The sequence below is a fragment of the Melozone crissalis genome, unplaced genomic scaffold, assembly GCF_028551555.1.
Source record: "Melozone crissalis strain CALT ecotype California unplaced genomic scaffold, PUWL_Pcris_2 ptg000016l_1, whole genome shotgun sequence".
In the NCBI taxonomy this organism is placed as follows: Eukaryota; Metazoa; Chordata; class Aves; order Passeriformes; family Passerellidae; genus Melozone; species Melozone crissalis.
Genome location: NW_026535794.1, coordinates 15,034,203 through 15,056,478, shown reverse-complemented (window position 1 = coordinate 15,056,478; position 22,276 = coordinate 15,034,203). Strand labels below are relative to the sequence as shown.

General features: G+C 39.6%; 1 protein-coding gene across 1 annotated transcript in view; it reads right to left on the bottom strand.

The window, feature by feature from the left end:
- Window positions 1–1,001: 1,001 nt before the first annotated feature.
- ITGB1 (integrin subunit beta 1) overlaps window positions 1,002–22,276 on the bottom strand; it is a 42,942-nt gene continuing 21,667 nt past the window's right edge. The window contains exons 4-16 of the mRNA XM_054273865.1: window positions 21,708–21,930; window positions 19,563–19,733; window positions 19,014–19,252; window positions 17,654–17,809; window positions 16,557–16,652; window positions 15,704–15,793; window positions 14,905–15,045; window positions 14,576–14,778; window positions 13,343–13,581; window positions 11,646–11,868; window positions 10,647–10,879; window positions 8,353–8,519; window positions 1,002–1,225 (exon numbers count right to left, since the gene is read on the bottom strand). Of these exons, the coding sequence (XP_054129840.1) occupies window positions 1,160–1,225; window positions 8,353–8,519; window positions 10,647–10,879; window positions 11,646–11,868; window positions 13,343–13,581; window positions 14,576–14,778; window positions 14,905–15,045; window positions 15,704–15,793; window positions 16,557–16,652; window positions 17,654–17,809; window positions 19,014–19,252; window positions 19,563–19,733; window positions 21,708–21,930 (2,247 nt within the window). The 3' untranslated portion in view covers window positions 1,002–1,159. The remainder of the gene's footprint in view (window positions 1,226–8,352; window positions 8,520–10,646; window positions 10,880–11,645; window positions 11,869–13,342; window positions 13,582–14,575; window positions 14,779–14,904; window positions 15,046–15,703; window positions 15,794–16,556; window positions 16,653–17,653; window positions 17,810–19,013; window positions 19,253–19,562; window positions 19,734–21,707; window positions 21,931–22,276) is intronic.

Sequence of the window (22,276 nt, the reverse complement as noted above, 5' to 3'; positions counted from 1 at the left end):
CTTTTATTTAATAAATAACTTCAGTAATAGCACTGTAAAAAGTGAACATCTGTTAAAATAAAAAGGCACTTAAAACAAGAATATGACTATGATGCAGTTTGAATGGTCAGAGGCAAATATACATGGCACATGTCAAGAATGATGTGTGACTTTTCACATGGAAAACTATGCAATCTTAGCTACAGGGTAGAGGCAAATTTACAGCTAAGACTGCTCAAAAAAAAGAAAAAAAGGAAAAAAAGCTTGTGTTGATACAAAAATATTACAAAAAGAATGGCAACCAAATACGTTAAAAAGATTAGAAGGTGACAAAGCACCAGGCTTGAAAGCAAAGAAACATTACAGAATAAAGACACAGCATCACTAAGGCCCTTAGGTGATCTGAGGATGTCTTGGTAAGGTACTTCATGATACTGCCACCCAGGGCTTGAATTTACAAAGAAAAACTAAGTAAGTTACCAGTCAGCAACTTCTTCAGTAATGGCACGTGTTTTAAAGCTATTTTTTCCTTCTTAACATTCTTCTCAAAACTTTTCATTTTAACCATAACCTGGCAATATGCAACTTGAAAATCAAAGATAAGTATGCACACGCTTTTCAGTCTTGTACACTGCTCCCCTCCAGCTTACTCAACTTACCAAACACTTAATCATTCATCTAGCAAGTCAAAGACCAATTAACCACCAGCTCCATGCTACATGAGTTTAATTACATCTGCAAACTCAAGCCCTGATTTCCCTGTAAAGCTAAAAAGTTTAATACTAAATGGCTAGGCAGAGCCCTCATGCTGATTGCTTTAACCCCTTCCCTCCCAGTCCTGCCATGGAGCACCATGCCCTGCACAAGACCTGGATTCACAACACGGGAATGGGAAAGGTCAAAAAGGCACCATGTGACCTGGGCTGACTAGGCTACACAGTCTCAAGTTTTTTTTTTTTGTCCCACCTCTGGCACCAATTACTCTTATTTGCAAAAAAAAAAAAGAAAAAAAAATTAAAGAAAATAAAAAAAAAATTACATAAGGTCTATTTTCACACAGGAAAACAAACCTATATGTAATTCATTAGTAAAATCACTGCAGCTTGCCCTAAATCTATCTTATTGTGACTACAAAAGTTGCTATACTGCATACAGTGTTGTGAAGTTATACAAGCAGTGTTCATTTTCCCTCATATTTAGGATTGACCACAGTCGTCACTGCACTCTTGTAAATAGGATTTTCACCCTAGAAAAAGAAAAAAGAAATATATTAACATTTAAAGACATGAAAAAAGATCTGTGTTTGCAAGAAGCATAAAAATCAGCGTCAAAATTACCCATTAATGCTTTGCTTGTACACACAAACAGCTTAAGTCAAACTAGTTTTCCTTCTAGTAACTTGAACAAAGGCATGCACAGCTAATAAATAAAGCAAAGGGTTAGCAGGATCCTGTTCCATTTGCACCACAGAATTCCTTGGAGGCAGCTGAACCTCAGGGCTGAGGCATCACCCAGGGCTCTGCAGCCCAGGGCATTTTATAGAGAAGAAAAAATTGTAAACACCAATGTTTGACACCAGGACTGACCACAGGCCACATTCTGCTATAATAAACATTTAAACAGCTTATCTTACATTGTAATTGAATTCTAGAAACAACTTGGAAAGACTGCTAGTATTTTGCTAATACACAGTCAATATTTACAGTGAACATTCAGTACTTGTCATTCTCATTTTATTCCTGCAGGTCTCCCCAACCCCCATAAGAGGAAAATGTACAGATAAAACAAAGAAACTTTTGTACTGGTGCAGATGCTGTAATAAAACAATTATTTCCACTGATATGAGACAAGCCTACAGAACAATTGCTTACATCTCTCTTGCTGAGATTTAAAACCCCCTAAATGAAGCTTATTTTAAGCTTCCTTTTCCCCCAGGTTTCCTTCTATCTCAGTACATCTTACTTCATTTATGACATCCTTGCACACCTCAGATGAACAGCTTGAACTCAAAATTAACAGATAAATCTTCACAGGAGAAAGGACCACTGCTAGAAGGGCCTGGAGCTGCAGCTCTGAGCTCTCAGCACAGCCTGAACCTCAGCCTGGGTGAATGCTGTGTGCCAGCATGGAGCTCTCTGTGCACACACAGCTGACTCCTGAGAAAACTGAGCTCAGCGAGGATGTGAGCTCCAGTGCTGCCTGGCCAGGGCTGGATCTGCCCTGCAGCACAGTGAGGGAATCTCTGTCCCTCCAGAGCTCCCCACCCCAATCTGAGATGGGCTGTACAACCATATTAACTCAACTCCATTTATAGTATTTCAGGTTAAACCAATTTTTCCTTCACTCAATGAAAGGATGCACAAACACCAGGTGTCTATTTTTCAGGGTCATAAACCTGGAAAAACAGCTTGGAATACCACAGAATGTGCCAAAGGCAAGCAAGAACCTCACTTGGTGTGAAATTTTCTCATCATGGCTCCTGGGAAGTTTGCCACCTTCTGTTTGCAAGGCCCAGCACAGGATGAGTAACTGCTCTACCCCAACACCAGAGGCTGCAGCTGCTCTCATGGTTCCTTTCACAGAAAAAGGGTTTTTCTCCCCACAGCCAGCTTCTCTAGCATGCAAAGAGCAAGGATGCACATCCAATCTTGCCTAGATCCAAGAGACCTGTCCAGCCAGAACCTGGACTGCCGTACAATGGAAGTCAAAGCTCTCTGTTCAGTCTTCTCAAGATCTGAGTCGACGTCACCTGGACAGAGGTGAAGGAGGAGCTGGGTGTTCAGTGCTGACTGTGCTTCACAAATACAGTGGAACAGCAAAAGTCCCTTCCCCCTTCTATCAGCTCCCAGGTAAATGCTGTCTAGATTAGAAGTGTATCACCTACTGGTCTGGGAAAGGATGAGGAGCAACATTTGGTTGGGGTTGTTTCAATTTTAAATCATGGACAATCATGTGATGTGGCCAGTTCTCACACAGACTAATTAATCAATGCAAAATTATGACCTTCCCTAATATTTTTAGCAAAAGGTTTGCAATAGCAACATGCAAACAAAATGGGAAAAACACGCAGGGATGAGGGATTTAATCTGGTACTGAAGCATCTCTTTATGCCTCAAAGTTCTTGGCAATGTACATTGCTTATTTCCTTGACAAGTTTTAACAGAGAATTCTTAAAAATACAAATATAAACCAATAAAGTTTATGATGCAGAGGAAGTCTGTAAGCATAAGAGGCTGCATCATGTGCAGAGTAGAAGTTATTGTGCAGCTCCTCCATGGCAAGGCATTATGTAATACTTGTGCTGTGTGTAACGCTTAGCCTCCAACATTTTACAGAACAGACTCCCCCCAGCACATACAGGGGCTATACACTCACATCTTCTAATTTCTAAAAGAGAGATAAATTCTACCAGATAGCCTAGGAATGGGTCTAAAGGTAAGGACTATAACTTCAAAATTTGCTAGGTGCTACTCATAGAACTAATTTGAACCTGAAATCAGGCTTAACATACAATTTGAATAACAAGATTGCAAGTTTTCTACTACACTGCTTTTTGAAGAGAAGTCAGAATTGAAGTTCTCATGCTGTAAATTTAGCATAAGCCCTTTAAGGATATTGAAACTCTGTCCTGCCTCCCCTTGTACTTGCACTTCTCAGAAGCACACAGTGGGATTTGGGTCACTGGATAAAGCACTTGACTGGCTGCCTCCCCATGTCAGGTCAGTGTCTCAGTTCCCATTACAAATAATGGAGATTTAGTCAATATTCACAACTCTTCAACTTAACTCAACCTGACATTTGATCAGCTAAATGGCTCCTGAGGCTCTACAGGTTCCACTGCCTACAATTGCAACACAGGCACCTGATGGATCTGCAGGTTCCACTGCCTATAACTGCAACACAGGCACCTGATGGATCTGCAGGTTCCTTCCCTGCTCTCTTCTGGTGAAGCCCCGGCTGCTCCAGCCACAGTCCAACCACTTTGCCTTGGGCCTGCCTTGGCAGGGTCTCCTGCAGACAGCTCTTCATTAAAATAAATATCCACTAATCCAACATGATGCTCCCCTCACTCAGGGCCCCTCACAGCTGGCAGAGGGTATATATTTTCAGACATTAGAAGCATTCCAGTTTTTTCATTGGCCACTAAAACATTGGATTCCAAACTTGACGTCTTAGACAAACAGTATGATTTGAAATGCTCCCTTTTCTTCATGGCACTGCAGAGAATACACTGGTTTAAGCATGCAGAGTTAGGGAAAACACATTTGCGACATACCCCTACAGATGAAAACTCCATGCACACTTAAACCAAAATTAAAACTAACAAACAGTAACTACATAAAAGACTCAGTGAAATACAGAACAAAATAAAGATGGAGGTACTTTTAAAAAGTCTTTAAAAGACTGGGGTGTTCAAAGGACAACAGTTCAGTCCAGTGTTACATAAAGATGAAACTATCACACAGAACAGTTCTGTGTTCAATTAACCTTCTTATTCCTTTTGCTGCAGGGGCTCAGTGTTTCAACAGCCACTGAATTACCTCCATGGTGGCTTTAAGACCTAAGGCACTGTAAGAAATGGAGTTAAAGCTCATGCACACGCTGTTCAAGAGCTGCCTGTGACTGTTCCAGCCCCCGCCGCTGTCCCAGCGCTGCTTCCCAGGAGCGCGGGGCCGGCTCCGCACCCGGGCGGCCGCCAGAGGGCGCCGCCAGCCCCATCCGTCCATCCATCCATCCATCCATCCATCCATCCATCCATCCATCCATCCATCTCTGGGCCACAAACCAGCGCTCACTGAACACAGCAATTCACAGGAAAGGGACTGAAAACACGGCATCTCTGCTCCCACACGCAGAGCACCGCCATCACTGAGCAGCAAGGCAAGTCACAGGCATAAAACCAACTCAGGAGAAGGACAAGTCCCTGTGATTTTGAGCGCTTTGAATTGTTTCTGGTTTTTTTTTTTCATTTTAACTAGTAGCTGCTAATAAGGCTAACCAAATTACTACAGACCTAAATTTCTTAAATTTCCCATATTTTATTATTATTGTCTAATACAAATGTGTTTATCACTTGTGAAATTCAAGATGACTGAATTTGGAATCTGTTTGAAGATGCTTAGCAATGCACAATCTATCCCCATGCAGGAGTGGTAATGGCATTCATACAAATAGCAGCTCTGTGTTTTAAATCTGTGATGCAGCTTTTTAGTCCAGAAGAAATTTATCCTTAGACTTGTTACAAGCATGATTGCACCAAAGCCTTTATGGCTGGTTGGGGTAGAACCTGGGCAAACCCAGCTGCCTTGGGCATTGAGCAGTGGGATGCCGTGGCATCATCTGCACCACCATGGAGCAGCATCAGGGAAATACCTGAGTACCTGGTCCATGGCAAACTCCAGGTGCTGCAGTTCCCTCACCACACAGCCCCAGCCCGTGTGTGGATGATGGCTGTGGGACAGGGGAAGGGTCACACAAACTGCACAAAGTTAATTTGTGGATGCACACACCTGGAGGGAATCTACTACGGTGTAATTTTCATATAATGGGATTTCAGATGACTTTCCTGCCTTGATATTACAAGGCAACTCTTCATCTAAATGAGAGGCTATGGCAATAATGTAAAACCATCCGACAATCTTATCTATAGGGAAAAGCAGGACCTTGTTTTACATCTCATGGCTCACCTACTTTGACAATTCTGACGTCCTCCTTTCCAGTGGCGCATAAGAACAAACCCACCTCCCTCTCTCCCCAGACTTCTAATACTTCTATGAATACCAAAAATTATTAACTCATGTTTAAAAAATCCAAAGCACACCCTTTCACACTTTTAACCTCCGTATCTGAGCGAGCCAAAAAGGCAGAAGTCAATCTCCATTTACACCAGGGGAAAGCTTTTGGCAGGAAAAACATTTTGAGGAGAAATGGCAGCACCAAACATTACATCCTGAAGAGTCACAGGGTAGAGAACAAGAGCACAGAATGGAAGTTACACACCGTATGGGTTGTTAGGTGCTTGTCCTGCATGCAACAGAAAGTACACAATTAAGAGAATGGTAGAAGAACAGGTAACAGAGACTTCACCAGATGGAGTATGTGAAGTGTTAGAAAGGACCAAAAACTCAATTTCCTCCCCAGAATAATTGGCTCTGGGAAGAAAAATGAAAGGGAGGTGAATGTGGTTGACGTAGCAGGCAAGAGGAATGTTGTTTACAATCCATTTTGGACACAATGCAAAGTGAAATGATTCTGAAAGGAAAAGGAAAGTATTCATCAGGAAGGGCTTGGAATGCTACACAAAGTATTTGAAACTGTTGTCACAGTAAGAGCAAGTAAGAGCTTAAATACTCTCCGCTTCTACTTTCTCCCCTTATTTTTCCTTTACAAAAGCTTTTGAATGCAACACTGAAAAAGGGAGACAGCAAACAGTATAAAATTAGAGACAATGGATCCTTCCCTTCCACTGGCTTCTGAAAAAAACTCCATGGATGTTTAATGGATGTGCTGCCTTCACAGCTTCTTCATTCCCCTCCCTCTAGTCTCATCTCTGCACTACTTTCTCTTAGAGCTCTTCTGACATCCATTCCCCATGTCAGCCTCCCTCTCCCTCCTTCCCCAGCAGCTGGGGGTCCCAGGGAAGGAGAACACCTCCAGCACTCATGGGCAATTTGGGAGCCTGCAGAAGGCATCAGCTCTTCCCTTGTGCTTCCCTGACTTCCTCTCCTGGACACTGCTGTTACTTTGGGGTGTTGGGTGTGAAGAGAACTGAACTCAGCAGCTCCAATCAAATGAGGTGCTCAGGCTGAGTTTAGGAGGGAGTAGCAACCGAGTAAAAAATGCATCTAGAGAGGACAAGGATATTTCCTCCTGTCCTATTAATGTTCCATTTCTATGGACACCCTAAAGCTGGTTGGGTTACACAAGGACTGTGATATTGCCAGTTTCAATAGAAATAAGGATGAAAAAAATAAGGTGCATATTTAATTATAAAATTAGTAGAGTATATGCATTTCATACCTTAATTACAGACTAGATCTATACTAGGTTAATAAGCCAAAGCAGTTGACAGAAAAAAGTAATGCTACTCTGCATGTTCACAGAGCTATTCCAATAAAAACAGGGATATTTATAGGCTGGGATATTTTAGGAGTATCTAATCTAGCTTAGCAAAAATATTGATTTTAAGCGAACTGACTGCTGATTTGAAGAACTAGAAGACAAAGCATCCCCTGTGTGTCTCTCTACAATCCAAAAATATTCTTCAATCCTAGGAGCTGCTCTATTATGTATCCACTCATCTAGAAAAAATTACGAATCACTTGTAGTATAGTTTAAGCCAGTACTGGCAGTATTAGTAAGTAAGCAATCTCACTGTCAAAACCAGTTAAAAATGTTCAAGCTGCATTCTTGAAAGCCCCACAATCAAAGCAGAAGTAAGATACACTGAGCAAGACTCAAACTGTGATTAACAGACTGTGACACACAGTGAGTATGAAGTACATGCAAAGGGGGGAAAAAAGGAAAGAAAATGAAAGGAGATACAAACTGAGACTTAGAGACCAGCTTTACGTCCATAGTTTGGATTCTTGAAATTGTTAATAGGGCTCTTGTATATTGGATTTTCTTGCTGAAGTAAAAGAAATGGTCAATGTCGAATAATTAACAGGAAAAAAAAAAAGCAACATTCTCAACTATCACTGAAAAAGACTCATGCTATATATAAAATAAAACGTTAGTAATTTTTTCCCCAGTGTGAGAATAATCAATTTTCTTAAATAAAACCAAAAGGCTTCCTAGGACAATTTTTAAAAAAGATATTTTCTTATCAAGCCCATGGGGCGTTGACTTCTACAGAACTGTGGTGAAGGGGCTCTTGATTAGAGACTCCTGACCCTGCCCAGAGGCAGCGACTCCGTAGCCTATGGAAGCCATAACCCACAGGCTTGTTTTCCTTGCACATTTCTCTGCTGACAAAGAGCTGGGAAGATTTCAACAAACCAGCCCCTGCCACGATTTTGTGACTTCATGGAAGTCTCCCAACTAACCCTGTGTGAGCATTTACAAGATTTCCTCAATCAGTGCAAAATTTTCTTCTTTGCTTTCTACAGAAATGACTCATCCTTGTAATAAACGTTTTAATCATAGGCTGTAAAGTGTGGTAGAACTGCAAAGCTGAACTGTTCTGTCACCATCACATTTCCTCTCTGAAATGTTATTTAAACCTGAGCAACTACTCTCTTTTCTGCCTCAAGAAACACCTCTCCAAGAGGACTGGTTATAATCTGAAACACTTTAAAGCACATGAACAAAAATCTTCTATTTTTCCTCCACTATTGTAGTTTTTATGCATAGAAAAGCTTCTTGACTCACCGTATCCCACTTGGCATTCATCTTCTCCTTTTCAAATTTAGCAAATTCTCTTCTGTCATGAATGATCATTAGTAGTTTCCAAATCAATAATAATGCAAGTCCAATAAGAACAATTCCAGCAACCACACCAGCTACAATGGGAATGATGTCAGGACCACTGGGGCACTCTGGGGAACAAAGCAAGGGAAACATGATTTTCCAAAATGGTAAAGGTAATGCATATCCAGAAGCTGTTAATGTTTGATTTTGTACTGAAGCCAGTATTTTGAATATCAGATATGCCAATACTACTTTTCTTCAAATAACAATTTTTGGAATATGTACATCCTGTAACATTCCAGCTTATTTTTATCCTTCTAATTTGTGTTTGATCTTAGCAACAGAACAACCTGTTCTGAAGATAAAGTCTATACACTGCTTAACCCTTAAGCTAATTATTTACAATATTAAGAGTAAAATAACTAGCAACTGTATTTAAACATGCAAGAGCTCCAAGTCAAAGCTGTGGCAGCACAAATGCCAATCAGCAGAACAGGCCCCACACACAGAAACAGAATATCCTGAGTTGGAAGGGACCCACAAGGATCATTGAGTCCAACTCCTTCCCTGCACAGGGAAGTCCCAAGGGTCACACCCTGTGCCTGAGAACATTGTGCAAACACTTCTTGAACTCTGTCAGGTTGGTGCTGTGACCACTTCCCTGGGGAGCCTGCTCCAGGGCCCAACACCCTCTGGGTGAGGAAACTTTTCTAATATCCAGCCTGAACCTTCCCTGACACAACCTCAGGCCATTCCCTTGGGTCCTGCCATGGTCACCACAGAGATCAGTGTGTGCCCCTCCTCTTCCCCTCACGAGGAAGCTGTAGACTGTGATGAGGTGCAAGGTGATTTAAAGTGGCTGACACAGAAATAATAATCCTCCAAAGTAAAATCCAACTCCACTATTAACATAAAATTCCCAATAATCACAAACTGAAGAAAGGCTTTTGCAGAGCTGAGTGCGCAGACTGAAGGAGTCAGAAGGAAATGAATGCAAGTCCTGTGCAACAGAACAACTGTGGATAGAACACAGCTTTCTCCACACTCCCCTCTTCATAGCTGCCTCTGCAAGAATCAGGAAAGTGGGAAGGGACACGACAGGAATTCCTTGGGAGCCAGTAAGGAACAAGTGTCTGCTCCACAGGACACAGCTCTACTGGCCAGAGCTTGTTCCTTCAGCACTTGTATGGCACAAATTAAGGTGCCTCCTCATGCACAATGGGCTTGATTCACCTTTGAGCTAAGGCAGCAGAAGTTTGTACATGAAAAGGTCAGGCCCCAACAGCATAGGGCATATACAGCTTGTTTTAGGAGAGAGCTCAAGTTCCTCCTCTATACTGTGGACTACTTTTGTAGAGAATTTAAAACATTCTGAATTGAAGCAGTATTTATTTCTAAGAGCCACTAGCCACTGGACTGTGTTAAGAAATGATCATCAAAATGATCAATTCTGAAAATTCCACAAGTATATAATACAGCACTAAATCTCTAAGGCGTGCATTTTCTATCAGGCTTTTAAAAATCAGGAGACCACAAACTGCTAATGTACAGAACCATAAATTCTGCACTGTTAGATGCAATATGCAGTGATTCAAACTAACAATACTCTTGGTAAAGAAATGGTAAATTACTGATGGAGCTATAGAATTGTTCTCACTTCTTTTTTCTATCATAAGATTGATCTATTAGGGATTAACTAAACAAAATTATTTTGGGATCTATTATTGAAGGCACCACAGTCAAGTAAAAGCAAAGGTTTTCAGCATAAAAAAATTCAAGCAGTTTGTAGCATAGTACACAATTTCATGTAGACTGATCCCAAATTATCAAGAAAAGGAAAAGAAAAAAAGGAACAAAACCCCACAGACACCATTGTTTATAACAGAAGCCTAGTAAAAAAAAAAATCAAAACTTATCTAAATAGGACTTGCTAGAGCAGAGATAAAGTAAGTCAAGAGTACATCAAGTGCAAACAGGAAATGTTTCAACAAATACGCATATCTGATTTACCTTTTGTTTTTAAAAAAATAGAAACAGTTTCTATCAGCCCAAGGGTTTGAAAAATCTAGATCTAGGGAGACAAATGTTTTTCTAAACCTTTTTTCTACTTTTTTTTCCACTTGGACATGCACAACTGTCACTCAGGTAACAGGCACCCATTTCTGAATGCATTTAACTCACCCAAACCAACCAGAGGCACCCACCAACTGCACAAATCAACAACAAAGGAGGGACAGGCAACATCATGATCCTACCTGGGGTCTCCACCACGTGGACATTGGCTTCACCATTGGAGTTGACAGAGTAAGTGAAGTAGAACCAGCAGTCATCCACGTCCTTCTCTTTGCAGTGGGACAGGGGGTCGGGCTGGCCGGGCTGCGGCAGCTTGTCGCGGCTCTCCACGCGCGTCATGTTGAAGTGCATGCACTCCTGCGAACACGTCTCCTTCTTCTCCCCCTTGTCAAAAGCTCTGCACTGAACACAGTCCCTGGGCAAGAACAAAACAGAAGAAGTGCTTCTGAATATGTGCATGGAAGATTTCTAGCATTTAATCTCAAGAAATGTTATGGAGAAAACACAGGGCAAAAAGCCCAAAAAACTCCAACCACTTTGCTATAAAGGTTAGGAAAAAAATAAAGTAAGACATGGCATTGTACCAGTCAAAACATTTATACGCCTTGAGATTAACAAAAGTCCTTTTCATAAAATCCTCTTTCCCTGAATGTCCCACAGGTTTGAAGGACAGAAAAAACCCCAAAGTTTTTCAACACCTCTATCTGGGAAATGAATACTCTCAGAGAAGGCACTGTAAGAACAGGGTACTTAGAGTGGAACACACACAGGTTAAAAAGAACAAAGTCAGTGATGAGTTTTACAGTGGGGTATCACTGAATAATTCATTGAAAAAGGGAATTGAACAGGATTTTTTTACTAAAAATACCAAGTTTTTTTCTCAGCACAAAGTGAGTTGCACAGGAATCCTCTTAGCCACTAATCCTAAACATATTTCAAAGTTTTCATGCAGAAAATGCTAAGTTTCTAAAAACCTTGATTTCCAAAGGGAAGGATGCAAATTTCACTGGCCCACACACGTCTAGGTTTAGTTATTGACTGTCAAGTTAGTAATTTCAGTATTTCATTTAAGTAAAAATTTTAGCTGAAGTTTTAAATATCAAAAACTTTGTTTTAAAAATCCTCACATATCACAAACTCAAAACACACAGAAGCTGGGACTTGGTTTTCTGAGTACATACTTGTGTTCTGCACAGACACCAAGGCAAGTCTGACACATTTCACAGGTGGGGCCTTGGAATTTGGGATCTGTACAGTTACAGGTGCCACATTCACAGGTTCCTCTTCCATTGCAAATCTGCCCATTCGATGCCATACATGGTGTAGTATCCAAGGAACAATCGCAGGCGCTGCCAGTGAAGTTGGGGAAACACTCGCACACTCTGCACTTGCAGATCCCGTTTCCTGTGCAGTGAAAGGTATTGCAACGAAATAAAGTCCAATATAAAAACATCTGTGACAGTGAGAAATAAATCTTCACCATCTCAGGGTAGATAAGAGAAAAAGAAACCATGGCGAGATAATGAAGAATGAATTAAGAGGTACAAAATAAATTTTGGCTCCTTGAAAGACCCACCTGCAGGCATTTGTCCCCTTTTCCCATTCTCCCATACATCTGGATTTCTTTTCATAAACAAAATAACAAGACTCAGGAATATCAGATCAAGAATAGTATAATGTGATGACCATATCTCCCCTGGGTGCAGAAGCATGACAGCACTGCTTCAGTTCACAATCTGGCATGCACTGACTGCTATATGAAAATATGGATGGATGTAGACCACTACAGATAAATTCACTGCTGCTGACCTCTTATCTATCACTATACAAATGTATAAAGCAAGACTTAAAAAGATAAGGAGTGCACTGGGTATTCAAAACAGAAAAATGAAACAGCTTTGGCTCCACAGGACACCAATGTTCAGCTGCTGTACTTCTGACCTCACACACCCAACCCAACTTCATGTTCCTTACACTCTCTGCACAAGCAACAAGATGCCTTTATACTAATCTGGATGACAAGGAAAGGTCTTTGGCTACACCCCTCCTTCTCCAATGAATGAAGTGTTTCAGTCAACACTTTCCTGTCACTGTGTATTCTGGAACATCACCACCATTGCTCCCATCATCTGCAGAGCAATAGCGGATTCTGAGCAAATCAGACAAATGAGGTAATCTCATCACTCAGAGCTTAGTGGGTTCTCTGTTTCATTTTTGCAGCACAGACAACACTGAGGTGGTACTGAGTTATACTCCTACCAAATACTTCCACATGCAAGGCAGCAAAATAATTTACACAGTGGCTGCTGAATGGCTTTTTAAATTGCTTTTGATTTCAGGAATTAACTATCATCAAAGTCTTGCCTGAAGTCTTAAAGTGTTTTTCTGGATCTTGCACATTCTGGTCTTCACTTACCTTTCAGAACAGTGTCAAGCAGTTCACTGGTATCCTATCAAGCACCAAAGCCAAGCATTCACTATTACAAGTAAGGTGAGGGCATTCTCTCTTTCTATTGACACAGTGCTTACACTGAGCCAGTACAACATTACAATCTCAGGACAGCTCTCTCAGCCTTCTTTACTGAAATACCTGAGAGTAATTCTGTAATAAACAGCAAGAGTCAAGTTCACTTTATGCCCTTCTTGGAGCTGTGATTGAAGGAAGGTGAAATGTGCATTAACAGACTACATGTTCAGAGGGCTGTTTTATTAACAGACAACTAGTTTGTAATCACTAAATCTGTGAGTATCCTCATCTCTGCTATCAAGTGGCTTTGATCTTTTAGCTAAGTATCCCTACTCTGCTGGGTAGAGAAGAGAAGACAGACTTGTGAACTGCTGATCAGCTTTGCCTGCAGAAAGCTGAAGCATCTCTCACCTCCACAGATTAAACCATTTGATCGATCACAGTTGAAGTTGTCACATTCACAGTATTTGCCAGAATACACCTCATTGGTGTTCTCCCTTTTCTTGCACACACATTGTCCACAAATACATTCTCCATTGTTACTGCAGATTTCTGTGCTGTTCTCCCTCCTGCAGTAAGCATCCATATCCTCACTATTTACTTCATCTGTGCTACATTCACATAATCTTCCGATTCGTCCTTCATTACATCTGCAAGGTAAAAGCATGGCTGAAAATGTAACCTTCATTGAAAATCACACACACACACAAAAAAAAAAGGCCACAAGAACAGTACAAAGAACAGCACTAAAAGTGCCTACTCTCTCAAGGGATGTTCCAACTTAATCTTCAAATGAGGTTTCCAGCAGACACCTATGTACCAGTTCTTGAAGGCAGTGGAGCAAACTGGACTAAGCTGCTTTTATGCTGATTATCTTATCTGATATTCCAGGTGAGAGACTATGTGTCACTCCCTCTAACTAAACTGTCACATAATCATTATTAATCCCTCTCTCATGTGACAGAACAGTAATTATTTCTCAAGTGACAACAACTGTTCCCTGTAGCTGCTGTGGTATTTCAATGAAAAGGCTCTTATGAACATCAGTTAAGAAGGAGAGTAGATGATCTTCAGAGCTGCCAAACTGAGAACTTCAGGGATCAGCACTTCTCATCATCAAGGGTAAGATACAGATGAGCAAATGGAGGTTGCTCTTGCTCCCACCAGTCATTGACACACTGTTACATGGTGTCCACCAGAGACAACAGATCCTTGGGAAAGTGCTGCATTTACAAACCAAAAGTCTGTGCTTACCCACAGGCCTGTTCTCACCCTTGTGAAACCAAGTGGACACCAGTGACACCAAGTACATGAAGTTCTACACATAGATGGGAAAATCTGTTCTCTTGATTTTAAAAAGGAACACCAAAAACTGATCTATATCCTTTAAAGTACTGACTCAAGGCCAAATTTGAATTCTGACTCATAAAACAATGCTGATCTAATGATCAATATTTAAGCATAGGGATTATTTGCAGAGATATGGCAGTATTTCAGAGTATCCTAAAAGAAACAGGCCTGTAACAGCAATTCTTGTTCTTTAAAAAAAAATATTAGTGAACCCAAGTAAACCCTAGTTAAGGAAACAAAGATCTTGCTCGTATTTCTCTTTTGCAAAAATAAAGAAAATGTGTATTTATTTACCTGCAGGCACCACATTCAAATGTTCCATTTCCTGCATGGCAGGCTGGACTGTTAGGTTCTCCTTCACTCTGACACTGACACTCACAGATGAACTGAAGATTAATTTCAACTTCTTCAGTGAATCCCAGGGGTTTAATTTTAATTGTTTCATTTTGTTCTTTCTTTGGACATTCATTAGCTGTTATATTAATCTCAAATCTAACCTAAAAAAAAGAAAAAAAGAGTGTCATGTTACTACAAGCAGTTTTGTCTGTACTATTCAAAAGAAATGCTGGGTTGGACATTTTAAATGCATTTTGTATTTGAGCAGCAGCACTGCTCTGAGTTACCTCATCTCCAATTGAAATGTTAGAACACTTCCTTCCATCTTCTTGTGTGTCATTCACTCCATTCTTGCAGAAAGACTTGTAACTGATTGTCACTCCTTTTGGTAGCTTAGTATTTTCCAGGATAACCTCTGAAGAAAGGGACTGAAACAACAGTTATTACCTAACTTCAAACTGAGTTGCAGAAGTGTTCTGTTGAAGAGCAGACATTATACAACTATGCCCAGTCTAAGCACTAACCCCAGAGGCACACTGGAATTATTTAAGTTCCAATGTGCTGAGAAACACCAGCCCAGGGCTGCCCAAAGTCACTCTGTGGTGACTCCTTCCCATGTCTGAGCTTGTTACAAGGTCAGGACAGGTTCCCAGAGATGTTGGAGGCACTCGTTTACCCCACATCCTCCACAGGAGAAGGGAGCCTCATTTACACACAATGCAGCAATGAAGAAAATATTGTGGGGCCAAACCCAGCAAAATGGCCTCTTTTGCTAACAATTGGAAGGAAGGTAAAAGTGAAGAAGCTGAAGAAACAGTGTAGGATTGTGTAGAATTTGGCTGTGAATTTTATTTTCTGAAAGGGAAAACGTGGATTATAAGTTTTCCTTGTAATGCCATTTTAAATGACTTCAAGAGTGCATCTTTTTACTCATCTAACCTCTTACTGCCACAGAGGTTTAATGTTTAGTATGGTTTTACAGCAATGGAGTGTATTTATAGTGTAGAACACTAACTAATCTACTTTGTAGTCTCTGCTTGAAAAACTTATGAGCAAGAAAAATTAATACATAAAACCTGAACTTACATTGTATGCATCAATGATCAGCTGGATCACATTGCTGGAATTTGAAGACAATGTTCCCACTGCTGATTTTGGTATCAGATTTTTCAGTTCCTTTCAATATTAACAAAAAAGAAGGAAAAGTACAGTCTTACTAACAAACAGAGTATAATTCACAATAAAAATGGTGATACAATGCATTAGTGGATTAACTAGTCAAGTATTTCAGAAAATAAAGCTGTCTTGCCAGTGATGAACACAATTTTTGAGGTTATGCACAGCCTTACTGGCACAAACTCTGCATTTGGTAAGAGAATACTAAGCCTTGTACAAGCTGACCACAATCTCTCTTCAACCACACTTAGAATACATTAAAAATAGGCAGGCATCATTTTCCAACAAAAATTTGAATACAGTTTAAGAAAGAACCCCAAAACCAAAAAAACAGGTTAAAAGAAGGAAAAATATGCATGTCCTTTACAAAGTCATTTCCTATTGCAAAATCACATCCAGCAGTTTAGTTAATTTTAAACATGGGATACATAAATAGAACAAGAAGACAAAATATGTTCTTTCATAAGTGTGCCCCCTGATTCAGTGTCCACACCCCCCTCAGCTATTTTGATGTAAAAAGGTTGACAAAAATTAGAACTGCAAATGTGTTCTCCACTCAGTCATAGCTATAAAGAGTAGCTAGGAGAAGGGGCACTTTCTTACTGGAAATTACACAGAGAGTCAGCTTTGATTTGAAGAAATTAAAAAAGCTTAATAACAAAGTATGTGGGTAGCAAGATATTACTTCCATGATCATTTACTTCCACAAATTAATTTAATTTCAAGTAAGTAAATTTTAATGACTTCAGAGTAATTTCTTTACCTTATAGACTGCCTGAAACTCTTCAGTAACAGCAAAGATTGTCTGAATATTGTTCTCACTAAGTTTCTGTACCAGATGAGCAATAGAGGGATAATCCTAAAAAAGTCAAGCATAAAATGAAATTAAAATTTGAGATATGTTGCTAGAAAATAATAAAAAAGATTCTGAGATCTTAAAAACAAATAATCTTTAGAAACATACACAGAACTCCTAACTCTTCATGTCACAGTTCTAAAGCAAAACAACCTCTGGAAACAAACAGGCATTGGTAAGATTTCATATATGCCTCATGAAGATAGGTGTTCCTTCACATGGACATGATCACATTCCATGCCATATAAAAGAATCCTTAATCTCAATGTCCTCAGAAAATTATCCTCTGTCCCTCAAAACCACTACTTTTTGTACTGCTTCACAAAGAAATGATGAATTAAAACTGAATTAATTTTAGGTTTTTATTGTACTTTTTTCACTCCAAGTTAGGAATATATGAACACACAAACTTGGTGAAGCTTATTGTGGTTACCCCATCTGGTAATTTTTTCTCTTTGCATTTTTTGTCTGATCTCCCTCCCAATAAACCATGAAGGCAATGTTAACCATACTCTTACCATAAACTTTGCATCAGAAGATTTCAGTCTTAAAAAACCATTCAAGCGGATATTTTACAGTATTTTTTACTAGTAAACTATTCTGAAAATGCAGACTGGTGAAATGATAAACTAATGACATAATCATCAGTTTTCCAGTGGACATACAAGTCCAGCTTAGGAGTTGGACTCTATGACCCTTGTGCGCCCCTTCCAACTCAGAATATTCTGTGATTCAGTGTAGCATACAGGACTATTAGTCATCAGAAAGGTTAAAATCCAGCAACATATAGTCATAGCATGAAAGCTGTCATTTCTTGAAATTTTCCAATTAAGACTAGATTCATTCTTGCACATTTGCTTTAGTTTAACTAAAATCACTTAGTGTAAACAGATAAATTTTCTAAGACATAGTGGTCTGACACCATCTCAGATGACCCAACGAGTTCTTTTGAGCTTTAGCATCATAAAATATTCATTTCCCTAGAAGATGTTATAATGACTTACGTAATAGTGGCTCATTGTGTACACATTATTTTCCAGATGACATTTCCCATCATTTGGCAGAACAATTCCACCAAGTTTACCATCTCCTGCAAAGTGGAAACCAGCATCCGTGGAAAACACCAATAGTCTTGTAACATTCCTCCAGCCAATTTGTTCCTTGGGAAAAACACAAACATATTTTTGGTATTTTGTACCAATTTATTTTAAAGCATTGGGAACCAACACTTGAGAGAGAAGTGCATGGAAAGTTAGAGACTCAGGAGAGGTCACACTGCAAAAGTGTCACCCTGGAAAACATTAATTCATGTAAACCTTGGAAACACTTGTGTTTCATTTAATGTCTGCTCCAAAATATTGGCTGCAGGTTTTTCATCAAAGGCAAAAAAGATTCTTTTTGAGATAGACCCTGCTCAGTTCTCAGTGGAGTATCTGAAGAGTGACAGGGTTTAGAAATCAGGCTCTTCAGTGCCAGTCCCACTCCCCTGCCATGAGCAGGCAGCCCAGGACACTGGTGTGCAGCACTGCTGCGGTACTGAGCTGCCCAGCATTACACTCTGGAGAGCCATCAGGCTTTGCCAACCTAGTGCAGATCTGCACCAGCACAGTGCCTGCCAGAGGACCGGCCCATCAGCATCCTGGCCCACAACTGTTTAATTACATAAATTGCCCTTTTCTAATTTTAAAAATTTATCCATGGAGCTGAAGGTCTAGCTAATTTAATGAAAGATGACCATGCAGAAATGTCATATACTAAGTTACCACCAAAAAAAACCTATAAGGCTTATGATAAACACTGCACTTTTAAATCAAGACTCCAGATCATTTCAGAAAGTCTTCAATCCATTGATCAACAGCAAAAATAATATGGAAACAGAGCAATAAACTTGGGTATTGCTTTTTTTGGAAATCCATTTGGTACAGGTGCATAGAACAGTCTGAAAAAATAACACAAACAAGTAATCTTTAGGCCTTCAAAAGTAAGTAAAAAACCAGTTTTCCATCTACTTTGAGAAACTAGTAAAAGTCACAACACACCAAATTTCTGCAACCACAAGATGCTTACAGACCTTTAAAATAATCTGAGAATAATTGCTACCTCAGGATCTCATACACTTTTAAGCAGAACCTGAGTCTTCTTCTATAGCAAACTTTAAAAGCTTTGTCCCTATGTGCTGTGATCACAACCTCTGTTTGGCACCTTCACATTTCCCAGTTTCATTCACTCACTGAATTCTTCCTCACCTACCCTGTCTTGCTCACAGGAGGTGACACATTCAAAAATCAGCCACCATAAAACACTATGGCTGCATTCAAACAATTTCATCTAATAGAATAGTAAAAAAAGATAATACACACTTACCCCACAAACTGCAACCTGCATTATTGCATCAAATCCGCCTTCAGGAGAATCTAAGTTCCCAGAAATGTGCTGTTTACCTACAAGTTCATTGAACTTGTTTCCTTCACTGGTAAGGCTGAGCACATTTTTATAGCTAAATGGACTTGTACAGTTCTGGTCCCCTGTACAAGGATTTCTGAGTTTGGCTGGTGTTGTACTTATATAAGGCATCACAGTTTTCTCCACAAAAGAGCCAAAGCCTAAGACAAGAACAACAAAATCATTGTAAGCTGAAGAGTGAAGTCTCATGTCTATTATCACACAACAGAATTCAAATGCATTATAGCTGTACTGACATCAGAAATAGCTCTTGTACTTGTTTATGTCCCACCTTCTCCACCAATGCCAAATACTTTTACACTGTTCAATGGGTCCTATGTATTAAAACATCTGCCATAATACTGCTAAACTGAAAAAAAAATACTCTTCATTTACAATAATGTAAAAAACATCAGGAAGGAAACTTAGAAGAAAATTATTGTACTTTTAGAATAGGCAAATCTTTCTTACCAATCCGAAAGTCTGAAGTTATTTTTTCCATCTCAAACATCAGAGCTGTTCCGAGACTTTTCACATTCTCTAAATCATCTTTCATAGAATAGGAGAGGTCCATAAGATAATAAAGGTCAATGGGGTAGTCTTCAGCTCTCTTGAATTTTAATGAAAATGTCTGGGGTTCCCCTGTTTTGGAGATTAAACAACAAACAGAAACCATTAAAAATTCCCTAACTGCACTGGCAAGAAAAATGCCTTTCTAAGGAAAGGCTTGTAAATCCTTATGAAGGTTTTGAATTGCTAAAGGTGAGTTATTAAGGTGAGTTATTTTTTCCTCCTGTTGACTGAAATGCTTAACAACAAATTATGATTTAAAAAAATGTCAACAAGTGTTTCTTTCAAATGTTCAACTTTGTATTTCTGAGGTGCTATATGTCCCCACAGAAAAATTCTCATGCCAAAACCCAAGCTTCTTATAATTGTTGCAATTTCAAATATTCATAGTTGCAGTCATTCTAACAAGGTTCCTGTAACACCTAATGGCACAAATCTTGGACATCTATTTTCATCCAAGATGACTTCGGTAATTCTCAAAAGTTAAAAAAACACATTGTTTTAATAGATTTATAAAAGAAAAATTAATTCTGGATGGAACATTGCAAGTTACTTTGCATCTGCCAAGCTCAGAGCACAGAAATGGCAGTGAGAGAACAGCAAGTCAGTATTTGTTGTGATTGTAGGCCCAGACCCTGCATTTTACCTACAGAAGAATGTAGTCTCACTCTGGTGCTGAAAGACAGTGCAGAAGGATTGCACACACATACCACACACCCCTTCTTCCCAGCAACTGGAACAGTATTCTTTTGCCTATTTTATATGAAATATGGAATTAAATCAATAGGATTGCCCCCTCCCCTCAGTCATTGAGCTTAAATGGCAGTATTGCTGCTACTTAAGTTTGCTTAAAAATTAGGAAACATTTGCTAAACATTAGCAAAATTAGTAATGTGAGAAAAACATTAAATGGCTAAGTCACATAACATGGTTTTCACCAAAAAAATCCCCAAACAACAAAGGGGAAAAAAAACCAGCACAAAAATCTGCTTAGATTTTCCTTAGCTAATATGTCAAAAAGCCTGCACAGAAAGCAAGTATCTCTCTCTGCAGTTCTCAGTCCCTCAGAGAACTAATACCAATGGAAGCGCTTACAAACATCTTCTGGGTAATTAGATTCTGGTTGTCCAGGTCCCTGCTATGTTCTGATGAAGAAACTTCTGTGTCAGCAGAGGAACAATAATTTGGTTTGAAGCAAAAAAGTTCACATTAGAAATAAATAGGAGCCATACCAAAATTGCAAAATAATTTTCATTACTTTTCTCTCTACATCATGCTGAGCCTGCTTCACATCAGCTTCCAATTATTACTGCAACTACCAGCAAGCAGCTGACCCCAAGTACAAGCTCATCTTCCAGGAAAATACAAGGCAGCTGCTCAATGTGTCTACAGCACCTAAGAACTCTCCCTGAGGACAATCTCCATTGTGTCCAAGTGAGCCACTAGCCCTGCTCCTCCCCACCCCCCTCATTTGAACTAGATAAAAGTTCTCTTTAGGGGCTAGAAATGGTACACAACTACTTTGTGTTTTCATTACTGCAGTTCTGTGCCCACATCTTTAGCCTCTGGAAGGTATTTTACATAGCAATCCAAAAATTGTGCTGCATAACTGCAAAACCACTTTGTTCAGACATGCAGACTTCAGGAAACAGCAGAACTTCAAGCAAAAGGAAATGCTCCACTAACTTGAAGTTTTTGCTGACTCCCCGACTTTCATCCTACAGGCACACTGTAGAAAATCAACTAAAAAATACTGAAAACAAAACAATTTTACCTTTCTGATATATCTAACAATCCATGTTGTATCAATTTTCTCCTAAAGTCTATTGGGAAAATAGAACAAGCGATACTATCTAATCTTTCTCAAAAATCAAACAGTATCTGGAGTACCTAAACACCTGGAGCTGAACTGAATGGCTCTGCTATCATTCACATTATCTGAAAAATAGTCATTTCTGTAACAAAATGGTTACTGACACAAATCAAAAAATGCAGGCGTGGCGGTGACAGAGAATCATCCCAAAACTGGAACGAAACTCTCCTTACCAACTCTTAGATGCAGTGATAATTTCTGTGGCTGGATCTGTGTAATGGCTTCTGGTTTCAGCTTCTCTGCAGCACCTTTCTTACGATTTGTTACTTCTCTATTTTCGAGCACCTGTTTGCTGCCTCTGGGGTTCTCTATATCTTCCATAGGGCAGCCTTTACTCTTCAGTGCTGCCAAGTCATCACAGCGGGCAGATGTTGGCTCTCCTTCTTGCAAAAAGTCCTAGAAAACAAAGCAAAAGAGAATCACATTTACAGCTATATGCAAGTTGTTCTATTCTACCCACAACTGCTCTTTCTACAATGATCACATCTATTTTTTTCCAAAGTTCAGTAACAAAACACACAGTCTTGATATATATCATATGATACTACATATATTCAATGGCTAATATTTACTCCAGGAGTTTGCATCTCCTTATACTTATCTGTGTATAAGATGCAAGAAGGAAAAAAATAAAGCCCAATGCCAACTCCATCAGAAGTGGGACATCTGTTTAAACTGGCTACTCTAGAAGTGACTGCGAGTAGAAAAATCTTTCATTTTCACATAGTACCAATAATGTGAA